This window comes from Pan paniscus, chromosome 4 (assembly GCF_029289425.2).
Source record: "Pan paniscus chromosome 4, NHGRI_mPanPan1-v2.0_pri, whole genome shotgun sequence".
Taxonomy (NCBI): Eukaryota; Metazoa; Chordata; class Mammalia; order Primates; family Hominidae; genus Pan; species Pan paniscus.
Window position 1 is genome coordinate 36,319,210 of NC_073253.2, and position 26,368 is coordinate 36,345,577.

General features: G+C 41.5%; 1 protein-coding gene across 3 annotated transcripts in view; it reads left to right on the plus strand.

The window, feature by feature from the left end:
- The first annotated feature begins 594 nt into the window (after window positions 1-594).
- ARSB (arylsulfatase B) overlaps window positions 595-26,368 on the plus strand; it is a 208,582-nt gene continuing 182,808 nt past the window's right edge. Inside the window, exons 1-3 of one of the 3 annotated variants that reach the window (XM_034959910.4) lie at window positions 595-1,219; window positions 16,331-16,517; window positions 20,891-21,081. In XM_034959910.4, coding sequence (XP_034815801.1) covers window positions 905-1,219; window positions 16,331-16,517; window positions 20,891-21,081 — 693 coding nt within the window. In that variant the 5' untranslated portion in view covers window positions 595-904. The remainder of the gene's footprint in view (window positions 1,220-16,330; window positions 16,518-20,890; window positions 21,082-26,368) is intronic. The other 2 variants (XM_034959909.4, XM_034959911.3) reach the window with 2 other exon arrangements.

Below are 26,368 nucleotides of genomic sequence, written 5' to 3' on the forward strand. Positions count from 1 at the left end.
GTCATACGGCTAACTTCCCAATTCAATAAGCACGTGACTAAAGGATTTTTTCCTTCCACTCACAGATATTTCAGGCTAACTAGATACTGTGTGCTTCTTAGTGTCACTGCTTAGTGGGGGAGCCAGCTCTGAGTGGGGTCATATCCGGACAAGCGAATGAGCTATTTATTCAATGACCACGCAACACTCGAAATCCTCCCAGGGCAACTTGAAAGTAACCGCACCTTCCAAAGGGCACCGTGCAATCAGACTGTGTGTTTGGCCTCCTGTTTGCTAGTGGGGAGGAAGCGGCTTCATGGGTGTACACTACGCATGAATGAATGTGAAAGGCTATTTAGGCCTCTGCCTTTTCACCGTCCTCCCACCTGCCACAGGCTGGGCTCTTGTGCTAGAAATGACTTGCTAGCTAGACATCATGGTTCAGGATCTGAGTCAGAGGTTTAACCATTTATAAGCTTTTTTCTTATGAAAAATTGGCACTAATTATAATGTCTAGCTGTCAGAGTTGTTGCAGGCTTTACCGGAGACGCGGGCTGTGAAGATGCTTTGTAAATTGTGAAGCGTTATTAAAGAACACATCTTTTTTTTTTTTAGGAAACCACGGTGCAAATTTAATTGCCGGGGAAGATAACGGGCCTTGGTGCCCTCCAAGCGTCAGCTGAGTTTCCAAGAAGCCGGGCAGCGGGCGCCCGCGGGTTCGTCTCTGGCTCCTCCTCCGCCACAGCAGCCGGGGGCCCGGGTCGGAGGCGGCGGGGGCCGAGCGCCCGGCCTCGCAAGCCCACGGCCCGCTGGGGGTGCCGTCCCGCGCCGGGGCGGAGCAGGCCCCGGCAGCCCAGTTCCTCATTCTATCAGCGGTACACGGGGCTGGTGGCGCCAGAGGCGCTGGGACCGCGAGCGGCCAAGGATGGGTCCGCGCGGCGCGGCGAGCCTGCCCCGAGGCCCCGGACCTCGGCGGCTGCTCCTCCCCGTCGTCCTCCCGCTGCTGCTGCTGCTGCTGTTGTTGGCGCCGCCGGGCTCGGGCGCCGGGGCCAGCCGGCCGCCCCACCTGGTCTTCTTGCTGGCAGACGACCTGGGCTGGAACGACGTGGGCTTCCACGGCTCCCGCATCCGCACGCCGCACCTGGACGCGCTGGCGGCCGGCGGGGTGCTTCTGGACAACTACTACACGCAGCCGCTGTGCACGCCGTCGCGGAGCCAGCTGCTCACTGGCCGCTACCAGGTACGCGGCGCCCCCGCCGCCCGCGCCGCCTCCGCCCCGCCTTTCGCCGGCGCCCTCCCGCTCCTACCCGGCCCTTGAGGCCGCGGGCGCTGGCAGGCGGGTCTCGGACCCCCGACCCGGTTATGGGTCCCGGCGGCTTCTCGCCCCAACCTCGCTCTTCCAGGCCGGCAGCCCGCCGCGGCCTCTGCGCATGCCCGGCTCTGGCGCCCCGCGGACCCGCGCCCCGGCCGCCGGGTTGGGCGGGTGGCTTTGTCTTTCGTTTTCTGAAGCTCCGGGCGAAGGGGTTTATGGGAATGCCGGGTGCTGGGCGCCGCGGCCGGCAGGCGGAGCGGTCCTGAGGTGGGAGGTTGGGGAGGGCGTGGGCTGGGAGCAAAGACGAGGGGAGAGGTAAAATGAAGGGGTGCTCGCCGTGGGTGCGACCCTGGCCCGTGGGAACCCAGCGGTCATAGGTTAGGAGTGTCCCACCAAAGATTATTTTTTTCCAGGTTCTCAACACCCCTGGAATGAAACCTGATGCTAGGTTGATTTTTCTTAGGCTGCTGACATTCCTTTCACATGTAACCTTGTATTGAACTCTTCTGAGCATCTTCATTATCGCTTTAAAAGCTTCCCTTTAGGAATGGCTCCACAGTTAACGAAGGAAATATAAATGTAGAGCGTGCATAGATGTTAGATGGCAAAGAATATCAAGAACATTTGCATAGCACTTTGTTGTTTTTAAAGTGAATTATTGAAACAGTGCATGAGGTAGTTGTTTTTACCCCGTTTTACAGACGAGGCAGGAAGCCTGTAAAGGCTCGTTGGCATAAGAATCGCACAGCTAGAAAGTGGTCAAGGCAGTGTCCGTTGTGCTTTTCCTGCATCCACTGGTCGTCTCGGGCTTAGGAAATTGGCCTTTTTCCCCCTCAATCTGAATACGATTGTCATATTTCTAAGACCCTGAAGTTATTATGACCATATTAAATACAGTAAATGGGAACTGTTGGATACCACCTGCATGCCTTCACAGAGTACATATGCTGTTTACTAAACAAAAATATTTTGAGCTTACTGTGCTACCGACAGGGGATATATATTTGAATGTTGCCCTCCCAAGTATGTGTTCGCATAACCTGTCAGATCAACCCTAGCCTCACGTGGTCCTAAGATCAAGAGAAGGGAGGGCTTACTTGTGATAAAGATATGCGCAGTGGTCTGAAGGCTTTTATAAAGAGGAAAGATTGGGTGTTGCTAAGGGTGAGAAATAGCTGTAGCCAAGGTTAGAAATGGGAGTAAAGGATGCTTCCCTTCACCATCCACCTTAGTACTTTTGGCGGTTCTGACCTTGGCTGCTACGTGTAATTAGGAATCCCCTACATTGTGTAAATCTCACCCTGGACACTTTGTGGGAGTAAAGGGATGTGCCAGTAAAGAAGAAGAAGAAGGGAAAGGTGAGGTTTGCCCCAAAGGGTTCTGCATTTGCTTTGAAGTAAGAGAACTGAACTCAGATTGCAAAAGAATGGAAGGGCCATTCATTTCTCCAACTTCCTCCCTTCCAACAGAGTTGGACAGGAAAGCAAATACCAACTTCAGAAACCCATTCCTGGGCCGGGAACGGTGGCTCACGCCTGTAATCCCAGCACTTTGGAGGCTGAGGCAGGTGGATCACCTGAGGTCAGGAGTTCGAGACCAGCCTGACCAACATGGCGAAACCCCGTCTCTACTAAAACTACAAAAATTAGCCGAGTGTGGTGGCATGCGCCTATAGTCCTAGCTACTCGGGAGACTGAGTCAGGAGAATCGCTTGAACTCGGGAGGCAGAGGTTGCAGTGAGCCGAGATCGCACCACTGCACTCCAGCCTGGGCGACAGAGCAAGACTCCATCTACAAAAAACAAAACAAAATAAAATAAAAAACCCATTCCTGTAATCAGTTGCTTTTGTCCCCTAACATCCTCCCCCACCAGTCACCAAAATTATGTCTTCGAGAACAAACTTTAGTATTTAGAGTACCCCATGGTTATGAAGTAAAGGATGAGTAGAGAAGCTGGGCACTCTGAAAGGTTTAGAGACCTCTCAGTGTAGCTGATTCTAAAGCAGCCTTGCTTCCCCAAACATTTTTTTTCCTCCAGTTTTCTCACCCACTTTATTCTGTTAGAGTTCATGAGACCCAAGTAGATGTTACCCAGGGTGAGCAAGTGTCCACTTTTAATGAAGTAGAAATTTCTGGGAAGGCTCAGGAGTCTCCGTCAGATACTATATGCTGGTATTGTTCTCAGCACTTACAAGTGTTAACTCATTTGATTCTCACAACAACTCTATCATCTCTCTTCTGTAACAAGGAAACTGATGCTGGAAGAGGTTAAGAAACTTGCCCAAGGTTACAGGGCTAGTATATGTTGGACCAGGATTTGACCCAGGGCGCGTGGCCCTAGGGTTGATGCTTATAACCACTAAGCCATATTGCCTACTCAAAATTATTAAAAATAACATCCCAAGGACTGCTTCATACATACTAAATAATCCCTGTATTACTTTTGGACATTTGGGTCATTCCTAAACATCTCAATGTAAAGAATCAACCCATCATATTTCTGAGTTAGGAATTGCCTATATTCCGTGTAAAATAAAAATAGATTTTATTTCTGAGTCATTTGTTATGCATAATTTTAGACAATAAAATGAAGGAATTTTTTGACTGTCTCAAAATGAGTTACTTGAAGGAAGTTGTTAAGAGTCATATCTATGAACTTGGCAGTCATGCTTTAAGTTAATATTTACAGACCCCTTTCCCATAATTATTTAACTTTAGAAAAGAAAAGCACAAGTTGATAAACAAGCCTAGACTGACTGGACTTTATACTCTCATGAAATCCTGAGTTTTAGTTTTTTTGGTTTCAGAAATTATTTATTGAGTAAAGAGGACTGGTTAGGAACTGAGATGTAGGTTTTGGTCTTGGCTGGTCAGACTGTGACCTCGCTGGCCATCATTTCCACATCTGTGAAACAGAGGAGTTGGGCTGAACTCTAGACTTTGTCTAGCTCTAAATTAATTTAACTCTAAGGCTCTTGTGTCCATTAGGGCGAGTTTTTAACTTGGCAAATGCACATTATCATACCTATCATACTAACCCCATCTACTGGTAGAAAGATTAATCTTGCCCAACACAGTGTATCTTACAAATTGCGTGTACTACTTGTTCTGCTGCTAGGAACTTACTTAATTCAGCCTTTTGTAGTGAGACATTTAATTGTTCACAGCCCTCACAAATGAACTATTTTAAATGTGCATGCTATGGTGAAATATGTGTAGGGACTGGGTACAGGTTGGAGGCAATGGAGGAGACTAATTAGCAGATGGGGTAAGTAGTTACTGGTAAATTCAAGAACTAGAAATTCAGGTCTCTCTACACTCAGGCTAGGGGCCTTCCCACAGCCCTATGACTCATTCATTCATTATTTGTGAAATCTTTAAAAAAATCTGTATTTTATTTTTAAAATAGAAAATACATTCACATGGCTTAAAAACTTAAAAGCTGCAAAAGGGCTTACGGTGAAAATCTACCAACACACACACACATACACACACACACTTCCTTAGACATTCAGTTCCTATGTTTGTAGACAAATAATGCTCTGAATTATATATTTTTATATATCATTTCTCTCTTTTTTCTGTATGAATGGTAACATACTCTTCACACTGATCTGCAGCTCCTATTTTGTTTGTTTGTTTTTACTTAACATTTGCAATCATTCCATTTTGTTGACTAAAGATTATCCTCACAGCTTTTAGGGCTGCATAATATTTTGTTAAATGGATACATTGTAGTTTATTTAGCCAGTTGCATACTGATGAACATGTAGGTTGTTTCCAGCCTTTTGATATATCAAAGAATGGTGAAGTGAATACTTTGCACATATGTCGTTTTGTACATATTGGAACGTATATGAAGGATAAGTTCCTAGAAATGGAATTTTCTGGGTTTAAGGGTAGATGCATTTGTAATTTTGATAAATATTGCAAAATTGCATCTTAAGGGATTGTACCAATTTACATTCCCACTGGCAATATTAAGTTATAGTTCACATCCTATATAATTTACCATTTTAAAGTATCCAATTCAATGGTTTTTTGTACATTCACAAGGTTGTGTAACCAATATTTTCATCACCTCAGAAAGAAACCACTCAACCATTAGCAGTCACTCTTCATTTCCTCATTCCACCAGCCCTTGGGAACCACCAATCTTCTTATTATCTATGTGACTTTACCTATTTTGGACATTTCATATAAATGGAATACAATAGATGTCCTTTCATCTATGTTGTAGCATGTATTGTTCCCTTTTATGGCTCAATAATATTCCATGGTATGGACATGCCACATTTTGTTCATACATTCATCAATTCATGGACATTAGGTTGTTTGCACTTTTTGGCTATTATGAATAATGCTGCTGTGAACATCCATGTACAAGTTTTTGTATGAGCATATTTTTTAAGTTCTTTTGGGTAAATATGTAGGAGTGAAACGCCGTATTGTTGCAGGACTTCTCCTTAGTTCAGCTAATGATGAGGTCCTTGTCTGTTCCACGGCCATAAAAATTCAGGCTCGCAGATGGTTTAAAGGGTGAGTAAAGCAGGGTTTTATTGGGTGAAAAGGAAAAAAGGGGGAAACAGGTACCCGCTGAAAGGTCAGAGTCCCTGCTACAGTGCTTCCTTCATCGCCTGTTTGAATCCCAGGTGCCATAGGAAGAGGAGAGGCCAGGCGCCACCTCCGTGGCTCCACCCCAGTGCACAGTCCAGCTGGAGTTTTGCCAGGGACCCCCTCCCACCTGGCTGTCTTAGTATCATGTGGTAACTCTATGTTTAACTCTTTGAGGAATTGGAAATTGTTTTCCACAGCAGCTATACCACGTTATATTTCCACTAGCAACGTATGTGGGTTTTAGCATCTCCACATCCTTGCTAACACTTGTCATTATCTTTTTGATTATAGCCTTCAAGTCATCCTAGTGAGTAGGAAGTGGTATTTAATTGTAGTTTTGATTTTCATTTCCCTAATGACTAATGATGTTGAACATCTTTTAATGTCTTATTGATCATTTTTATGTCTTCTTTGGAGAAATGTTTACTCAGATCCTTTGCCTATTTTAAAATTGGGTAATTTATCTTCTCATTCTTGAGTTGTAAGATTTCTTTATGTATTCTGGATACTATTAAATAAACCCTTACTAGATAGATTATTTGCAAATATTTTCTCCCATTCTGTGGATTGCTTTTTACTTTCCTGATAGTGTCCTTTGATGTAAACAAAAGTTACAAATTTTTATGTACAACTTACCTATTTTTCTTTGGTTGCTTATATTGTTGGTACCATGTCTAAGAAACCATTTTCTAATCCAAGATTATGGAGATTTACCTCTATGTTTTATAGTATTTTATAGTTTTCAGTTTTTACATTTAGGTCTTTGATCCATTTGGAGTTCATTTTTATGTACAATTTGAGGTATGTGGATGCATGTAGGTGTCCAAATATTTCAGTGCTATTTGTTGAAAAGAGTGTTCTTTCCTCATTGCACCCTTTGCACCCTTGTCAAGACTCAATTGACCATAGACGTATGACTTATAATTCTATTCCATTGATCTATATGCCTATCCTTATGCCAGTGCCTCACTGTCTTGATTACTGTAGCTTTGTACTACAAAGGTTTCAGAATTAGAAAATGCAAGTCTTCCAATTTTGTTATTCTTTTTCGAGATAGTTTGGCTATTCTCGGCCCCTTGCATTTCCACATAAATTTTAGGATCAACTTGTACATCTCTATTAAAAAAAAAGGGAAGTGGAATTTTGGTAGACAGGGATTTCAGTGATCTGTAAAACCATTTGGAGAGTATTACTACCTCAACAATATAACTCTTCCAATTTAAGAATATGAGATGTCTTTCTGTTTATTTAGAGGGTTTTTTTTTTTTTTTTTTTTTTTGAGACAGAGTCTCGCTCTGCTCTGTTGCCCAGGCTGGAGCACAGTGTTGGCTGACTATAACCTCTGCCTCGTGGGTTCAAACAATTCTCCTGCCTCAGCCTCCTGAGTAGCTGGGACTATAGGCACCCACCACCACGCCTACCTAGTTTTTGTACTTTTAATAGAGTTGGGGTTTCACCATGTTGGCCAGGCTGGTCTTGAACTCCTGACCTCAAATGATCCACCTGCCTTGGCCTCCCAAAGTGTTGGGATTATAGACGTGAGCCACCACACCCAGCCTATTTAGGTCTTCTTTAATTTCTTTCAACAATGTTTTATAATTTTTAGTGTGTAAGCATTGTGCTTTGGTTAAATTTATTCCTGTTTTACTATTTTCAGTGGTATTGTAAATGGACTTCCTTTCTTAATTTTATTTTCAGTAGTTCATTGCTGTTACATAGAAATGCAACTGATATATGTACATTGATCATTTTGCAACCTTAATGAGCTTATTAGCTCTAATTGTGTGTGTGTGTATAATCTTTAGAGTTTTTTAGTGCAAGATCATGTCATCTGCAAGTAGAAGAAGTTTTACTTCCTCCTTTCTAATCTAGATACCTTTTATTTCATTTTCTTGCCTAATTACCCTGGATAGGACCTCCAGTGCAATATTGAGTAGAAGTGGCATGAGTGGACATACTTGTCTTGTTTCCAATCTTAGAGGGGAAGCTTTCAGTCGATCACCATTAAGTGTGATATATTCATTCATCCTTTCATTCAACAAATGTTTACTGAGCAGCAAGTTACGCCACTGTACTCTGGGAATCTCTTGGTGCTTATAATCTGAAGGGGGTGAGGTAAGGAGAAGGAGTAACCAAGAGGGAAGTGAAATAAATACAAACAGGCCAGGCGTGGTGGCTCACGTCTGTAATCCCAGCACTTTGGGAGGCCGAGGCAGGCGGATCACCTGAGGTCAGGAGTTTGAGACCAGCCTGGCCAACATGGTGAAACCCTGTCTCTACTAAAAATACAAAAATTAGCCAGGTATGATGGTGCGCACCTGTAATCCCAGCTACTCATGAGGCTGAGGCAGGAGAATTGCTTGAACCCGGGAGACGGAGATTGCAGTGAGCCGAGATTGCACCACTGCACTCCAGCCTGAGCAACAGAGCAAGACTCCATCTCGGGTGGGGAGGAGGGGAAAGAAAGAAATACAAACAAGTAAGGTGAATTTAAATAGCATGACAATACATGTGGAGAAGAAAATAAAGTAGGTCAAGTGATCTTGACTCAGGAAGGTGTCTTAAAGGAGGTAGTATGAGCAGAGGCCTGAATGAAGGGAGTCAGCCATGCACACATCCTAGCAAAGTTTAACGTGGAGGAAGGAGCAACAGAAGCAAAGCTCTTGAGGCTGGAACGAGCTTGTTGTAAGAATGAGATGGTAGCTGAGTGAATGAGGGTGCCAGAGGCAGGCCAAGAGCTAAAGGAGGGAGGCTGGGTCTCCCTGGGTTTAATGCTGCCCACCCATTAAAAAGTGTTAAAACTTGAACTTTTTTTGTGTCAGTTTTTATAGTAAGGTTACATTGAGGCTATTATACACTAAAGAACATTTCGAATCTAACAGTGTTCTAAATGGGTATATTTTAAGGAAATACAGTCAAGTGCCATGTGGCATTCTTTGGATACATGTAATTCCAATTAGAATTAATTGTACATATTCTCTCTTTTTCTTTAAAAGAAATAAGCTTGGCTGGGCGCAGTGGCTCATGCCTGTAATCCCAGCAATTTGGGAGGCCTAGGTGGGTGGATCACTGGAGTCCAGGAGTTCGAGAGCAGCCTCGGTGAAATTCCATCTCTATAAAAAGTTAAAAAATTAACCAAGTGTGGTGGTAAGCGCCTGTAGTCCCAGCTACACAGGAGACTGAGGTTGAGACCGGGGGGCAGGGGGGTAGATGGCGGGAAATTGCTTGAGCCTGGGGAGGCAGAGTTTGCAGTGAGCCAGGATAGTGCCACTGCACTCCAGTCCAGGTGACAGAGTGAGACTCTGTCTCAAAAAAAAAAAAAAAAAAAAAGTAGCCTGTTTTTAAAATCGTCTCCAGGAAATACATTCAAAAGCTTCAAATATAAAAGATGTAAAAAATATAAATATATAGATGAGGATCTTTTCATCCTGTCTCCCCACCCTCCTTCCCATAGGCAGCTCCTGTTTATTGGTTTCTTGATATCGCTTGGAGGCATGTTATGCATATGAGAAAATAGATTTTATATTTATTTTTCCCTTGTTTAAAACCTCAAGATTAAAAATATTAATTTAAAAATTCTCCAGCTTTTCTAATAGAATTTGTGTACTGCATTTAGTTCAAATAGAAAACTTAATATTACTAATTTTCCGTATTCTTACAAATTGACTTTATTCTATACAAAATATTCATTATACCTTTGTTATTCCTAATACATATTTTAATTGTGATAAGTGGTTCTGAGGTCTGACTTCTCCATTAGATTGCCTTGTTTGTCTCTGGGCTAAAGAAGCACTCAGTGTTGGACAATTAAATGATCGAATGTGAGAAGCACTTTTACACAGTTCGTGAAAGAGCTCACCATCTTAATTAAACTGCTTGAAATTGCCATGTCATTTCTAATCCCTTTACTTCTTTTTTAAGAAATTGAAAGGATTAAAGAGTAAGAAAGTGATAGGCCTTAAAGGAAAACACTCTTCTGGGAAAATAGTTAAGAAAAGTAACTCTGGTCCTCAACTGGGAATGTCCTTACCTTGGGTACCAAGGGGGCCACTCCACCAGAACTCCATAAACCTTGGCACAGAATAGAAGCAATGAAAGATGACTCCAAGGTTTCATTCTTAAGGGATCCAAACCACATTTTTCTTAATCACACTGATAAATGGACAAGACATTTTCACGGCTTTTCACTCACCCCTGAGGCGGAACCTTGGACAGGAAATATAGGAAGGAGGCTGTGCTGGAGCGTCGTGGGTAATTTTTGACTTTTGCTTCAAGTTTGCTTCAAGGTGAGCAGGAAAGATGCATGCTGCAGGCAGAAGAGGGCATGGTGGTGCAGGCGCTCTGCCTGAGCATGCCCTCCCTTTCCTGCTTCTTGTCCTCCTCGCCCTCACTGTCCTGCCTGCTCCTCGCCTGCTGGCCTCTCCGTGGACTCCTGCCAGTGGTCGCCTCTCCCTGGACTTTGAGGTTCAGAAGTGGGGCACAGGAGAGTGCAGAGCTGGAAGAAATATTTACAGGGTGCAGGGATTGGGGAAAGTGCATGTCTCAAGGTGGGCGCTCCTAGGATCCCCTGGCAAAGGCACAGGAGGAGGGAGCTGTCAGAGGACCATGTAGCCTTGAGACCATGGGTGCCTCCTAAGAGAAAACAGTGTCTTTATTTCTGTGCTCCTTTAGGGGGAGAAACAAAGGATGCATTAGCTCCATAGGGACAAGCAAGATGGCCTCACTAAAGCACAGCAGAGCCCTGGGGTGACTTTCATGGGTTTGCTGAAGCCAGGTGTCCTTCCTAAGCCTAGCCAAATCCAAGAGGCATTTTCCCAGGAGGGAAGGGGAGTGCGGAGGCCTTATTCTGCAAACATTGCAGCTATTTTAAAGAAACAATTCCAGATTTTATATCTTTGACCTGCCAGGAAATTGCAAATGAGGAAATAAGGAAATAAGTTTGGAGCTAAGTGGAATATGACCAGTTGAGTTAGAGGATTTTCTAGTTGCTTGATTTACGAGGTTTGTCATTTCAGGAATCACTTTGAGCATAAGCTGTTGCTCTCTGGTCATTATCTTCTGTTTGCGTTTCCTTAATCATATCACCTTTTGAGAGATTCCTTTCCCTCAGCTTTCTTCATATTTTCCTTCCTTTTCCATTTGGGCTTTCTTTGGAATTATAATTTATACAGAGGGAGGCACTGAAACCCTTTCTGACTTGTTTATTCTTTTTTACAAACAACATCCCTTTGTGGGTTTAGTCAGAGATTTGCACTCTTCACTAATCAACACCAAAATAAATAGACTCTTAAAACTGTCAGTGACACGGGCCAGTTCTGCCGCCCGAGTCCTGAAGGGCCAAGCCAGATGGCAAAGCCAGGCCCCTAGCACACATAATGCGTGTCTGTAGCTCTTGGCTTCAGCAGCATGGGCAGCTGACTGCTTTTTAGATGGCTTCTGTGGGGAGGGAGCAGATTTTCCACTATCCATTTGTTCTTTGGGCATCTCCAGGAATAAACCCTAAGTGGCACAAGTGTTACTTGACCGTGATTAAAACCTGCCGTGTACTGGCCGAGGCACAGGCTAGAAATTCTGAACTCCTGCTTTGCCACCAGCATGTTCTGTGATTGCGTTCTGATCATGAAGCTTCCCATAGGCTCTCTGGTGTATAAGGTGGAGGGGTAGAGTGGCCCATTTTTCTGAATTTTTAAGTACTGCAGCAGGAGGTATTGCACACATATGTGGGCACATGAGGATATGAGTTCATTTTGCTCAGACCAGACTGACTGGACAGAACCTCCCTTCTGTTCAACGGGATATTATCTCAACACTGTTGAGGTGAGGAGAGAAAGAGCATCTATCGCCTTCTGTGCAGCAGTGGTTTGCTTCGCTCTTGGGAGAGTTTGAGTGTAGCTGAAATATTGTGCTCTGAACTCCCATATAGATAACTAATCAATTGACTGGACCTCTGAAAGGGGAATTGAAAGAGATTCTGATATGGGAGCTGCCATCTTCCTCTCCCCCAGCAAGAGATTGGATTTTCTCCTTTAAGCTCATGAGACTATACTGCAAGGATCTCCTAGGTGTGCAGAAGACAGAATAACACACTGGACCAAATAAATTGTTATGTGCAACCGATATGTAAATAAGGATCTCTCAGTTATGTCACAGAAAGAGCCTAGAACAAGCCAGGTCCTCCACTGGATTTGCAGACCTTTTGCCTTTGTGGAGGGGATTTTTGATGGTCAAGTAAAATCTTAGGAGAAGTTGTTTTTTGAGAGAAGATTTGGTTTAATGAAGAGGAGACAGCCACACATGGTAGATAGGGAAGTAACCCCTTGGACTTTCGTATATTACATGTAGAACCTTCTCCATTCACACACGCTTCTTTGGACATTGCAGATGGGTGTTAGAATGAAATTGTTTTATATTCTGTTGTGTTTATCAGGGCACCCTTATTTTTTTCTTTTGATTCCTATTGGTGCCCGGTTGCCTTCCTGCCCCTTGCAGCATGGCGTGGCTCTGTAGTTCTGTGCTGAAGTGCTGGGTTGGAACCAGTTCGGCATTTGCCTGTTTACTGCTTCTCTACACATTATAGCTTCCTTCCTTCAGATAGTGTTTGAACAGACCGAAAACATGTTTTTGGATGTCATCCAGGGTTTGGCTTCTGCTTCCCAATAATGCCATAAAAATGCTCTGTCAAATAAATTCTCAGGAACTGAAAAGAACACATTCCCTGCTCCATATGATTGTCAGTAATGGAGGCAGGCTTCAGCTGACCACCTGGCTTGGTGCCCACGGCTTAGGAAAACCAAATCACACAACTCTCTTGGCAGTGCTTTCTAGCAATCAGAATTAATTCTCTGCATGTGATGGATGAGCTTTCCATTTAAGGGAATTTTCGCAGAGCATTTATCTCCACTGGGGCTTTTGGATTCCATAAAATATTATCTTTACTTATCCTGCCTCGTTGCCAATTAGCATACTATATGCTATGAAGTTTTTGAGTCCTAGGGTCAATTTTCTCTTCAGTAAGCTTCCAGAGTTAACCATGGAAAGAATACTTTGATTTGGGGGGTGTGTGTGTGTGTGTGTGTGTGTGTGTGTGTGTGTGTACACGTATGCGTGCACATGTGCTAAGAGGAATGCTTCCCTTTCCCAGCCTGGATATTATAACATCCTTATCATTCAGGGTCCCAGCTGGAAAGAGGTGGCACATTCAAATTAGGGAGGGTTTATTTACAAAGGGACCATTTTAAAAGGTGTGAATGTGTGGGGCAAAATGCTAGGGATAGTGTAGTAATCCAGTAGAGCTGTTACTACTCCTAGACCAGAAGAGAAGAAAGGAAGGGCCAATTACCAGAACCTAGAAAGAGAGAGGCAGATAGAGAAAGAAGTCTGCTTCCAGAGTGACCTTTGGTAGAGAGACTCATGTAGCCAGGCTAAGCAGCGTGTCAGGTGAGGCCATGCACTCTCCTCTTTCCCTCTCACTCCTGCCAGGGCTCCCCATTGGCTAAGCCCAATCAGAAACCTGAAGACAAGTGTCCTTTGACTTGATCCTCATAGGTCAGCCTCCTAGGGCAGAGAGCAGGACTGAGAAGGTAGCGTGGATTTGAAGGGCAAACAGAAGGTATCTGACACATATCCCAATGTAGATAGGTGTCTAATTATTTCTAGGAGAGGCATAACAATCTCAGTAGGAAACTTAAACTCACTTTTATTTTAAACAGTTTTATTGAGATATGATTGACATACAATAAACTGTACACACTTCAAGTATACAATTTGATAAGCTTTGATAGGTATGTACCTGTGAAACCATCACCACATCAAGATAGTGAACTTAACTATCATCCTCAAGATAAACCCACTTTAACTTAACACTTAAGATATTCCATGTGGTTCTTTTTGGAGGATGTGGAAAGAGATCATGCAGTAAAGCAATAGCAGGTGCAATTCCTAACTTACTAAAGTTATTGAAGTTAGTGAGTTACTGAATGAAGTTACTGCCCAGGGTTACAAAGCTCATAAGTGATAAAGCCAGGATGGGATTTAATCCTCTGAGCCTTATGCTATTCCGCTTTAAATTATAAGGCAAATAAAATACTCACAAACACTTATAAAAAATCATTTGTTAGCAACAAGTTTCTTGCTCTCCACCTTATAGCTGATGAAGGGACCAGCCGTGGCCTGGGTTGAGAACTGGCACTCTTACCCCCCGTGTCCCCAGAGCCTGTTTATTCTATAAATCAAGAGCTCCCAGTGCTGGGGAAGGCTGGTGTCTGGTGCAGAGTTGAATTTGAGACCCCAGTCCCACTTTCTACAAAGAAGAGCATCTCCCTGGCTAAGCCAGGACAAGGAGGCAGGAGGGTGTCAAGTTTTAGGGAAGGGTGGGACTGGGTAGACAAGGAGGGATACCCTGTCATGCCGCAGCAGGGGCTACAGTGGCACCCACCAGCACAAGAGCTGTGACAGGGCCAAACTGGGTTCTGGGCGGGCCTTTTGAACTTGTCTAGTAAGCTCAGGTCTCAGGGCCTTTGAAGTTTTTATTCCTTAGGTCTGGATTGCTCTTACCCCGGATTTCTCCAAGTCTCACTGCCTCACTTTATTCTGGTGACTGCTCAAATATCTCCTCTTCAGAAAAGGTTTCTTTCTTTCTTTCTCTTTTTGAGACAGGGTCTTGCTCTGTTGCCCAGGCTGGAGTGCAGTGCAGTGGTATGATCACAGCTCACTGCAGCCTCGACCTCCCAGGCTCAAGTGATCCTCCCACCTCAGTCTCCTTGGTAGCTGGGACTACAGGCACAGGCCACCATGCCTTGCTAATTTTTTTTATTTTTATTTTTAGTAGAGATGAGATCATGGCATGTTGCCCAGGCTGGTCTGGAATTCCTGGAGTCAAGCTATCCTCCTGCCTAAGCCTCCCAAAGTGTTGGGATTGTAGGGATAAGCCACCCCGCCTGGCCCAGAGAAGCTTTCTTTTGCCACTCTATCACAAGTGCCACCTCTGTCACTGTCTCCCTCTCCTTCTTTACTTTTCCTCATGGCAATGATCACTATTGGACATTAGAGTATCAGTTCTCAAACTTTTTGGTCTTAGGGTTTTGCACTTGCTTAAAAATTATTGAGGACCCCAGGGAGCATAGATTTAAATGGGTTGTTACCATTCAAAATTTGCCCCATAAGTTAAAACAAATTATAAATTTTTTTATTCAATGAAAAATAGTAATAAACCCACTATATTAACATAAATAACTTATGAAAAAAGCTCTATTTTTCAAAACCAAATAGTTAAGTGAGAAGAATGGCATTGTTTTATATTTTTTGTACATCTTTTCTACTAATAGAAGTTTGCTAGGTTGTTGTATCTGCTTCTGCATTTAACCTGTTATGATATATTATTTTTAGTAAAAGTTGAAGAAAAATCTGGCCCCGCAAAGATGTGTAGTTGGAAAAGGGAGGGCTATTTTAATATCCTTTTCATATAATTGTGGGTATTCTACTCAATATTACACCAAAAGTTAAGAAGTGGTCATTGCTTAAAGTTTAGTTGCTGTATGGACCTTATGCCCTGGGCATACTTGTGTGAGCCACTCCCAAGCAGCAGTCAGATGGCCGCTTTTTATAAGAAAAAGTTGAACACTCTCTTTTGAGATAATGATTTACATAAAGTAGAATAAAAAATGCAAATAATCGTTTTATTATACTGTTAAATAACTCAGCCAGGCACGGTGGCTCAAGCCTGTAATCCCAACACATTGGGAGGCCAAGGCAGGCAGATCACCTGAGGTCAGGAGTTCGAGACCAGCCTGGCCAACATGGTGAAACCCCGTCTCTACTAAAAATACAAATAAATTAGTTAGGTATGGTGGTGGGTGCCTGTAATCCCAGCTACTCAGGAGGCTGAGGCAGGAGAATCACTTGAACCTGGGAGGTGGAGGTTGCAATGAGCCAAGATTGCGCCATTGCACTCCAGCCTGGGCAACAAGAGTGAAACTCCATCTCAAAACAAAAACAAAAACAAAACCACTTGTAAAAAAATCACCAAGTTTTCGAAGATTACAGAAGTGTCTTCTAATCAAACACCAACTTCTTGTGTGCCCAAAATTGGAACACTTTTTTCTTGTTAGATTCACACCACATATTATTGCTACTTTTTTTGAGGCAAAAAGTAACAAGTTAATGGTTTCTAACATAGTGCCTTGATAAATATTGAAAATATCTGTTTGTTGGAATGGTTTTATTTGTCTTTCAAATCCTGTTTATGTCCACTACTTCATTTGAATAAGAGAATTCTGCCTTTCAGAAATATCCTCAAGCCAGTACAGGAATAGAGTTAAACATCCAAGTCAACAGATATGATCAATAAGGTAGAAGGCCATTTTATCTGCTTGTTCACAATATTTCAATGTCATTAATCTATAATTTTATGTTTATCTCTGTAAGATCCGTACAGGTTTACAGCACCAAATAATCTGGCCCTGTCAGCCCAGCTGTGTTCCTCTGGATGAAAAACTCCTGCCCCAGCTCCTAAAAGAAGCAGGTTATACTACCCATATGGTCGGAAAATGGCACCTGGGAATGTACCGGAAAGAATGCCTTCCAACCCGCCGAGGATTTGATACCTACTTTGGTAATGGAAATGCACATGTTTCTTTAACAACTTAGACTAACTGCAGCCATCTCATAAAACACACCCAAGTGCAATCAAATGAAAGAACCGGATATTTGAACACAGAGTGAATCAGTCGGCACTGTAATGGGGCTGCTTTCTAATGTTACCTCTGTAAACGGGGCTCTGTGCTGACCTTATGGTGGGCAAACCCATTACCTTTGTTGGAGTTCTAAATGCCACCTTAGGGCCTTGCAAGAGTTTACTATCCACGTTGGAGACCGCTGTACTCTCAGAGACCCTTATTACCAAAAAGGGATATGGATTGATTTTTTATTTTTTTAATGCCTGGCAAAACCTAATGTAAGAATATTTCCAGGCCGGGTGCGGTGGCTCACGCCTGTAATCCCAGCACTTTGGGAGGCCGAAGCAGGCGGATCATGAGGTCAGGAGATGGAGACCATCCTGACTAACACGGTGAAACTCTGTCTCTACTAAAAATACAAAAAAATTAACCAGGCATGGTGGCACTTGCCCATAGTCCCAGCTACTCAGGAGGCTGAAGCAGGAGAATGGGCATGAACCCAGGAGATGGAGCTTGCAGTGAGCCGAGATCATGCCACTGCACTCTAGCCTGGGCAACAGAGCAAGACTCTGTCTCAAAAAAAAAAATAATAATAATAATAAAATAAAAAATGAATATTTCCTTCACAAAGGTTTGGTGTGTTTTTTTCTCCCTGTGGAATGTATTCACAATTTTTTCTTTTTTTTTGAAGGGGGTGGGGGAAGACTCTTCCATTGGCATTCTTCCATCTGTGAAATCTGTTTTTGCAATTACAAAGTTGGGGAAGATAGGTTTTAAAAAACAAAGGAAAATGAGGAGGCCAAATAAATGGTAATAAGAAGGATAAGAAGAAATAATAATAAGTATTTTATAAACTTGATAGCCCTATGAAACTAAATGTGAAACCTAGAGTTTGTTTTAAAATATGCCCTCTTTAAACCTGTAATAACCTGTGCCTGAATTAATAACCTGTGTATCTTGCCAGTAGCTATATATCTTTCTTTCAAGTTCTTTTTATAGTGAGCTATCTGTTTAGCTATTTAGCTACCTACCTACCTCCCATCTGTTCATTTATTTATTTACAACCCTCCATAGCCAAAAAGGAACACATATTGAACATAGAAAGTTTAAACAGGATTAAATAATCAGGATGAGTAGAAAAAGATGGAATAGGTTAATGGCATCAAATTACAGAAAAGTTGTATGGCTCTAGGCTGTCTTCATATTCATCTCTGATATTTGAAATTTCTTTTTTTTTTTTTTAATATACGGAGTCTCGCTCTGTTGCCCAGGCTGGAGTGCTGTGGCATGATCTCAGCTCACTGCAACCTCCGCCTCCCGGGTTCAAGCAGTTCTCCTGCCTCAGCCTCCTGAGTAGCTGGGATTATAGGTGTGTGCCACCACGCTCAGCTAATTTTTATATTTTTAGTAGAGATAGGGTTTCACCATGTTGGTCAGGCTGGTCTCGAACTCCTGACCTCGTGACCCACCCATCTTGGCCTCCCAAAGTGCTGGGATTACAGGTGTGAGCCACCGCGCCCGGCCTGAGATTTGAAATTTATTTGTCCGAAGAGGGAGAAAGAAAGGAAAAGACTGTAAGAGTTACATTATTTACAAGATAAATGGAAACCAGATGTTCAGGAAAAGCAAAAGCATTTTCTGGCTCTTAGGCCTGACAGAAATTTCTCCTTTGGGAGAAGGAGAAGGTAAGGTGGACAACATCTTTAAAAATGTCATTTTAATAATACGTTAGGTGGTTTTCTTGTAGATGTTTTGAGGTATTTTCTTCTGTTCAAGCTAGGGCCAGAGCACCAAAGTGCAGTTCAGTAAAAGTAATTATATGGGGGCCAAAACAATGCAGCTGAAGCACATGGCTCTGCAATGTCTCATTGGATTCAGGGTTAAAATCAAGATGCAAGGATGTCAGACAGGAGGGTGTGTGTGCCCCACTCTCATCCAGGTCCACCAGCAGACCTCACTACTCAATCTTAGCTTTTTTTTTTTTTTTTTTTAAATGGACCCGGATGTATTCTCAGTACCTCAAATAGCTGTTAAAATTAGACTTGATGTAAGATCACTTTGTCATCTTGGAAATTCTAGAGGAACAAACAGCCTGTACATCCTTAGAAATTTTTCAATCAGGCCTTTGCTAAAAGATGAGTCAATATCTATACTCTGGGAAGAGGATGGACTGTAGATATTTTGAATTTTTTATTAAAACCAAGTTAGGTACTTAAAAATTCAGCTGGACAGAAGGTAGAAATGATATCCTTTTATGAGAATTAAGAAGCCTAACCTGGATTTAGATGAACACACACCCCAAATTCATTTGAAGGGAGACTTGCAGTCAAGAAAGTTATGATGACCACACAGCTCTTCTCACTGTTACATCTCAGCTCTTTTGCTAAAAATCAGGTGATGGTGGGATAGTTGCACAAGCCTGTGAATACACTAGAAACCAATGTCTTTTACACTTTAAATGAGTGACTTGTGTGGTATGTGAATTATATCTCAATGCAGCTGGTACATAAAGCATCAGAGAAGATTTGGTTGTTCAAGAAGCATTTTCTATTTTTTTTTCCCCCAAAAGCATAGGCTGCCATCATCTTTAGGCTCAGTATTGAAGTTCAAATTTGTGAATCATTATTATGAAGAAAAGCTTCATGTGATTGTCACATGGTTGCTTGGTATTAGTTTTGCCAAGTATGTGAATAGTTTTATTTCTGGAATTCTCCTATCTGTATTATCTTTTAAATATTTGTAGTTCATGCCTTTGCTAATGAAGTGTATCTGTCCTATATTCTGCCAACTGATAGAAAGCAGCTCACACTTAACAGTTAAAGAACCTGAAGTGATTTCCTCAAGCTTTAATGCCCAGTAGTTATTAAAAACCTTAAATAGACCTCCAGTGTTCTGACATTCTAATCACCCATGTAAGGGCTGAAATTATTTTTATGGATACATTTCTTTCTCTGTTACACATTAATTAACAAGTACTTTGTATTTCGTTTTCCATTATATACATAGGAGAAAAGATTGCCATATAAAAGTTATTTTAAGATCAAAGTATTAATTGTATTCAAGATCTTGAATTTATTGAGTCATAGAAAAGGAGAATTTAATTTAAAATGAATTGATTTATTATATAAACTATGTAAAGCTCTTAATTTTCATTATAGGGAAAGTTCAGGACTGAAGAATGAGCTAGGTCAACTTTATCATTCTCATTTTAAGGTTAATAAGCAGTATATGTCAGGAGATAGCTAAAAGTCTAGCAAATATTTCTTTTTAATAACTTTATCAAAGTATAATTCACATATCATACAATTCACCCAATTAAAGTGTACAATTCAATGATTTTTAATAAATTCAGAAGGTTGTGCCACTATCATGGCAATCCAATTGTAGAACATTTTTATCATCCCCAAAAAAGAAACTCATCCACCTCAGCAGTCACTCCCCATTTCCCCCTAGTCCCTCTAGCCCTAGGCAGCCACTAATCTATTTTCTGTCTCTATAGATTTACATGTTGTGGGCATTTAATACAAGTGGAATCATATGTAGCACAGCTTATTTTAATACTTTAAAATATAGAAATATAATATTTTAAAACATAGAAAAGATGGAACATTTGCAGAAACAACTATTTGAGAAAACCCATTTTCTTCCATGTGAAGTCTAAATTATGGGATAGGCCGTTGATGCCATTTAAATCGGGTGAAATTGAGATCATTTTAGGTAGAAAAGTCTTATTTCAGTGCTCACTTTAGTTTGATCTGTTGGCTCTGTTATGTCTAGAGATCCTCTATTAGGAAAGGTTTGTATCTTTCACCAGTGGGTGTCAGCATCTGACTAAAGATGACTCTTCCTAGAACCACTTCTGTAAATAACCTTGAAGCCAGTCTCCCAACATCAGTAACAACAAACATTGTTTGAATCCTGCACTCATTTATGTGATCACCTTAGAGTAAAAACCTGTAACAAGTCACATTAACTGTACATTATTTTTACCATTATATAGCTTTGAAGGATTGAGATTTTATCACCCTTACTGAGTTTCAACTCTGATTAAAAAAAAAACTGTTAGTGTTACATGATAGCGCCTATATTCTAAAGGCGAATGAGGAATAGATTTGAGTTTTTATGCAGTAATGTTTTAATGCCTTCTGCCACCAGATATAGACATGTTGAGAAATGGTGCTGATTAGCCTTGTCATTTGATTAGCCTCGTCACGGGTAATCAATTGCATTAGGCAATTAAATGCTGAAACATTAGTTTGTTTAACAAGTTTTATGCTATGCTGACTATTTTTGTCTTCCATTCTTGCAGGATATCTCCTGGGTAGTGAAGATTATTATTCCCATGAACGCTGTACATTAATTGACGCTCTGAATGTCACACGATGTGCTCTTGATTTTCGAGATGGCGAAGAAGTTGCAACAGGATATAAAAATATGTATTCAACAAACATATTCACCAAAAGGGCTATAGCCCTCATAACTAACCATCCACCAGAGAAGGTAAGTTTTGCTTCTATTTACTGATAGCAAAATCTTGTTACACTAATGTCTTTTCAGACAAATGTAGGAAAAGGCCATTGTTGTTTAGGGAAAAATCTAATAAATTCTAGGGAAGTCCTTTTCAAATTATACAGTATCCCAGAATCAGCCTGGGAAGCTTGTTAAAAAGGAAGATTCCTGGAGCCCACCTCTAGGGTGTGATTTATTAGGCGTGGGAGAAATCCATACATCAGCATTTTAGAGAAACTCTTAAAAGGTGATTCTTAAGAGTGGTCCCCAGATCACACTTTGAGGAATACTATGTTGGTAGTATTTCAATAGAAATATAGTTTAAAAATTTTGGTATATTATGTGCATGTGCTGTGAGTAATTAATAAAATGACTTAAAAAATGATTGGCTTAGGTGTAAGGTGAGGCTTTATTATGACAAACTTTTGGTTAAGGGATTCATAAATTTTGGGATCAGGGCAGGTCCTCTAACCTTGTACTTCTTCCCTACAAGAATATTTTGCTATTCTAGATCTTTTGCATTTCCATGTTAATTTTAGAATCATCTAGTCAATTTCTATATGCCAGCTCCCCCCTCCCCAAAGTGTCTGCTTGGATTTATATTTGAATCTATAGAACAACTTGGGGAGAATGGATGTCTTAACAATATTGGGTCTTCTAATCCATATACCTGGTATACCAATGAGCTTATTTTTCACATTTACTATACTGATGCTTTTGTGTAACACATGAATAATCTTATTATTATGATTATTTTGTTAACCTAGAGTTAACTTCATGAGGTAAAATTTAAGCTAAGTTCTCTGGATTTAGCTTATAAATGCTTTTGAAATGGGAACAAATATTTGTATTGTCAGACACTGGGCTCAAAATATGGCTTCATTAAGAACATCCATAAAAATAATACTTCAGTGGGACCCTGACACAACAAATTATAGAATATGCAGTGCTCCCTGGTTCTTCCAATTTCCTGCACTTTGCCTCTTTGACAATGCCTGAAGGTCCTTGGTGCAGGTCTGTCTTAGTCTGTTTGTGTTGCTATAAAGGAATAGCTGAGGCTGGGTAATTTATAAAGAAAAGAGGTTTATTTGGCTCGTGGTGCTGCAGACTCTACAAGAAGCATGGCACCAGCATTTGCTTCTGGGTAAGCGCTTCAGGAAGCTTCCAGTCATAATGGAAGGTGAAGTTGAGCTGGCGTGTGCAGATCACATGGCAGGAGAGGAGAGAGAGAGAGATGCCAGGCTCTTTCTAACAACCAGCCCTCTCAGGAACTAATACAGTGAGAACTTATAACTGCAAAGATGGCATGAAGCCATTCGTGAGGGATCCACCTCCATGACCCAGACAGCTGCCATTAGGCTCCCACTGGGGATCAAATTTAAACATGAGGTTTGGAGGAGGGTCAAATATCTAAACTATAAGAAGATCACCGTGTGGATTCTGGTTTACATACCTGTTTGGACTTGGCATGTGGCTGCTGGTTCCCCTTCCAGTTTCTGCCTATTTGAACTCAGTATTGGAAATCTTCCCTGAATGAGTTAAATGCCAGATTGCTGGCATCCTTATTTGACTTCCACAAGCTAAGGTAAAATCTTTCAGAAGACAACTTTACCTCGAACTTCAAATTATATTTACACTATCAAATGTTACACAACTCCTGACATTCATTAAAAAATAATAGAAACCCCGTCTCCACTAAAAATACAAAAAAAATTAGCCGGGCGTGGTGGCGGGCGCCTGTAGTCCCAGCTACTCCGGAGGCTGAGGCAGGAGAATGGCGTGAACCCGGGAGGCGGAGCTTGCAGTGAGCCGAGATCGCGCCATTACACTCCAGCCTGGGCGACAGAGCAAGACTCCGTCTCAAAAAAAAAAAAAAAAAAAAAAAAATCGAGCACATGTAGAAGTGAAAACACAGATAGAGGTGTCTGTCCTCAGCTGCGTCCCACTTTTGGCGATCACTCTCCTATGCTGATATCTTGAAGCAACCATGCTTTCTGTGGAACACGAAGAAATGGGAACATTCTCTCAAATATGTGGAAATACACAGATTTTAAATTTAAATCTAAACAAATATTCAGATAATTGGAAAAATAGTTGTTAGGTAATTGGCTTAAATCCTCAGTTTTCTTCTACATATTTGACATTTTATGGATGCACCTTAACACTTAACAAGGTAAAGTCTTAAGAGAACTGTGTATTATTCTTTGAAGGAGCCACCATTTTACACATAAGCAAACTGGCTTAGAGAAGTTAAGTAACTTGTTCAAGGTCACAGAGCTATTGAGAGTCAGAATCAGAATTTAAACTCATGCTCTCTGACTCTAGACCTCATGTACTTAATCAGCCTCCCTAGTTCACAGCTAATATCCAAGACCAGAGATTCTGAGTCCCAGCTCATGATTCACCTTAATGATTTCAGTCCTGACCATATATTAGAATCATCTGGGAAACTTATAAGAAATACTGATGCCAAATATTGTGATTCATTGGTCTGAGGTGGGACCCAATCATTGGTGTTTCATTATTCCTCCTCCCGGGCTCCTACCAGTGATTCTAATGTGCAGTCATCACTGACACCTGGTGCAGTGACAGCCATTCTCGGATGGGTCATTCAGGGCATTCCTCTCAAATATGGAGAGGCAAGCAGAAGCCAGCTACCTATTACAGGTTCACAATCTGCCATACCTTAATCTGTGCAACAACTGTAATCTGCCCACAATACAAATTCATTCCTACTGAAGAACGATGGAATATTCCCTCACAGGGTTCCATAACATTAAGCAGATAAGAGGAAGCAACTGGAGTGAAATAATAGATCTTTGTGGGTGGGCTCTCTTAACTAGGGTGGTGGGGAAAACACGGAACTGAGGACAATAGGAAGCCCTAAAAGCTTGCTAGCCATGGAAGGAGTGTTATTAGCATAGCCGCTGTTCATAGGTAACTGTTTGGAAATTGCCAGATGAGAGGATGGTCATTTTCCTATCGTGTCTGAAACATGCTATAGCAGTATCCAGCATTCCCAGTATCTTCAAAGGAAAGTTTCAGTCATAGACATAAGTGAATGAAATAATCAATAGTCAAGCTGTAACCCAAGAATGTTTAAGACAGCTAATACATGTTTACATTTTCAATTCTGTATAAAATGATGCAACTCACCAGTTTGAGGAGCTGAAATTTTCACAATTTTATCCCGATGTTGAATCTAATTCTGGGCTAATTTCTCAGGTACTATATATAGATTGTAGCATAAGGAACTTGTTCTAAGATAAAAATCATTAAAGAAAGGCACATGAAGAATCCATAGGCTAACTTAAAATTGTGCCTATTTTAAAAAGCACTTAAGAGGAAAAAAGCATTTGGAGGCAGTTCATAACTGAAACACAGTTGCTGATGCTGGACTCAGGAAGGTACTGCTAATTACCATTTCACATATGTTAAGAAGGAACCTTCTTTCTCTTTTTCAGCAGGATAATTCCCCATACTAGTGACACTACAGACTGAAAGTAACATATTCATAAAATATCTTTCTTTTAAAAACAGCCCTCCCTCAGCCGGGTGCACTGGCCCACACCTGTAATCCCAGCACTTTGGGAGGCCGAGGCGGGTGGATCGTGAGGTTAGGAGTTTGAGACCACCCTGACCAACATAGTTAAACCCCATCTCTACTAAAAATACAAAAATTAGCCAGGCCTGGTGGCATGCACCTGTAATCCCAGCTAGTCAGGAGGCTGAGGCAGGAGAATCGCTTGAACCCGGGAGGAAGAGTTGCAGTGAGCCAAGCTCGTGCCACTGAACTCCAACCTGGGTGACAGAGCAAGACTCCATCTCAAGAAAAACAAACAAAAAAACACCCCCATGTCAGCACTTTGCAGAATGGAAACAAATATAATGTTATACACCTGATCTACTAGAAGCTTCTTAAAGAAAATGTTAATTTCTAGTGGAAGACTCTTACTTTTCTGTGACACAATTTGGAAAAGAATGTCTTAATTTAGAAGTCAAAGAAAAACAATTTCAAGACCTATCATATGCTTTTTTTTCATTTATACTTTAAATTAGGAAAATACACTAAAGAAATGAAAATAAGACTTTCTTCCTCACTGAAATAAGTTTTCTTAGCATGGTGAGGATATTTACAGTATATATCTTAGGAACCATGTAGCATAAATAAAGGGAAAAGAACCTGCAATATCTCAAACATGAATATGCTAATAGCTCTAGGTGATAATGTCTTGCTTTTATGTAATACTTAGATATTTAGTAATGATTTCATGCCTAGGATTTCATTTCACATTCCCAAGACACTGGAAAGGGTTACAGGTAGGGTTGGAGCTAAGGCAGTAACTGTGACAGTTGATCAGAACAGGGATCTGGACCTAAGAAAAAGCAGGGGAGAGATCAGGCTCCAGTGATGGCAGCTGCTGGCTTTAGGCTGACAGTGAGCCGAGCTCTGGTTGGCAGGAGTGGGAAAATTGACCACAGCTGTTCACAGGCAGGGTCCTAGGACTAGTGGCTGCAGGTGGGGTCCTCACTGTGATTGGAGAACCTTGGAGTCCTAGTTAATTCTTTCCACTAGGCTACCATATAGTATTAAAAACACTACTCTTTCTCTTTTTTCAATTTAAAAATAGTATAGAAATGTTTCACATTTACTACTGTTGGGGAATGAGTTATAATATTTCATGAATAAAGTTCACCTTCTAAGTGTTGAAACTTTATTTTTTGTAGTATGGGATGGAAATATCTAAAATGTGCATCAGTCCTGACCTCTTGAAATGGGCTATAGTACTGACATGGACTGGTATAGTTTCTTATTTTTAACCCCTCAAGAGTGTCAACTTAAAATAATCAAAAGGATCAGAATCTAGTTTAAAGAGAGTTTATTCAAGTACAGAGTTTAAGGATGGCCTCTTGGGAAGCACAGATTCCAAAGAATGGAAGTCCGTGTTTCAAAGTATAGAAGTTTGGGATTTCTTACTGTATTAGTCCATTCTCACGCTGTTATAAAGAACTGCCTGAGTTCCGCTGGCCCTCCAGTGAGCTGAGGGTTTTTGCAGGAAAAAAAAAAAGCTGCCTGAGACTGGGTAATTTATAAAGGAAAGAGGTTTAATTGACTCAGTTCCACATGGCTGGGGAGGCCTCAGGAAACTTACAATGGTGTGGAAGGGGAAGCAAACAAGTCTTTCTTCACATGGCAGCAGGAGAGAGAAGTGCCAAGCAAAGGGGGAAAAGCGCCTTATAAAACCAGCAGACCTTGTGAGAACTTATTTACTGTCAA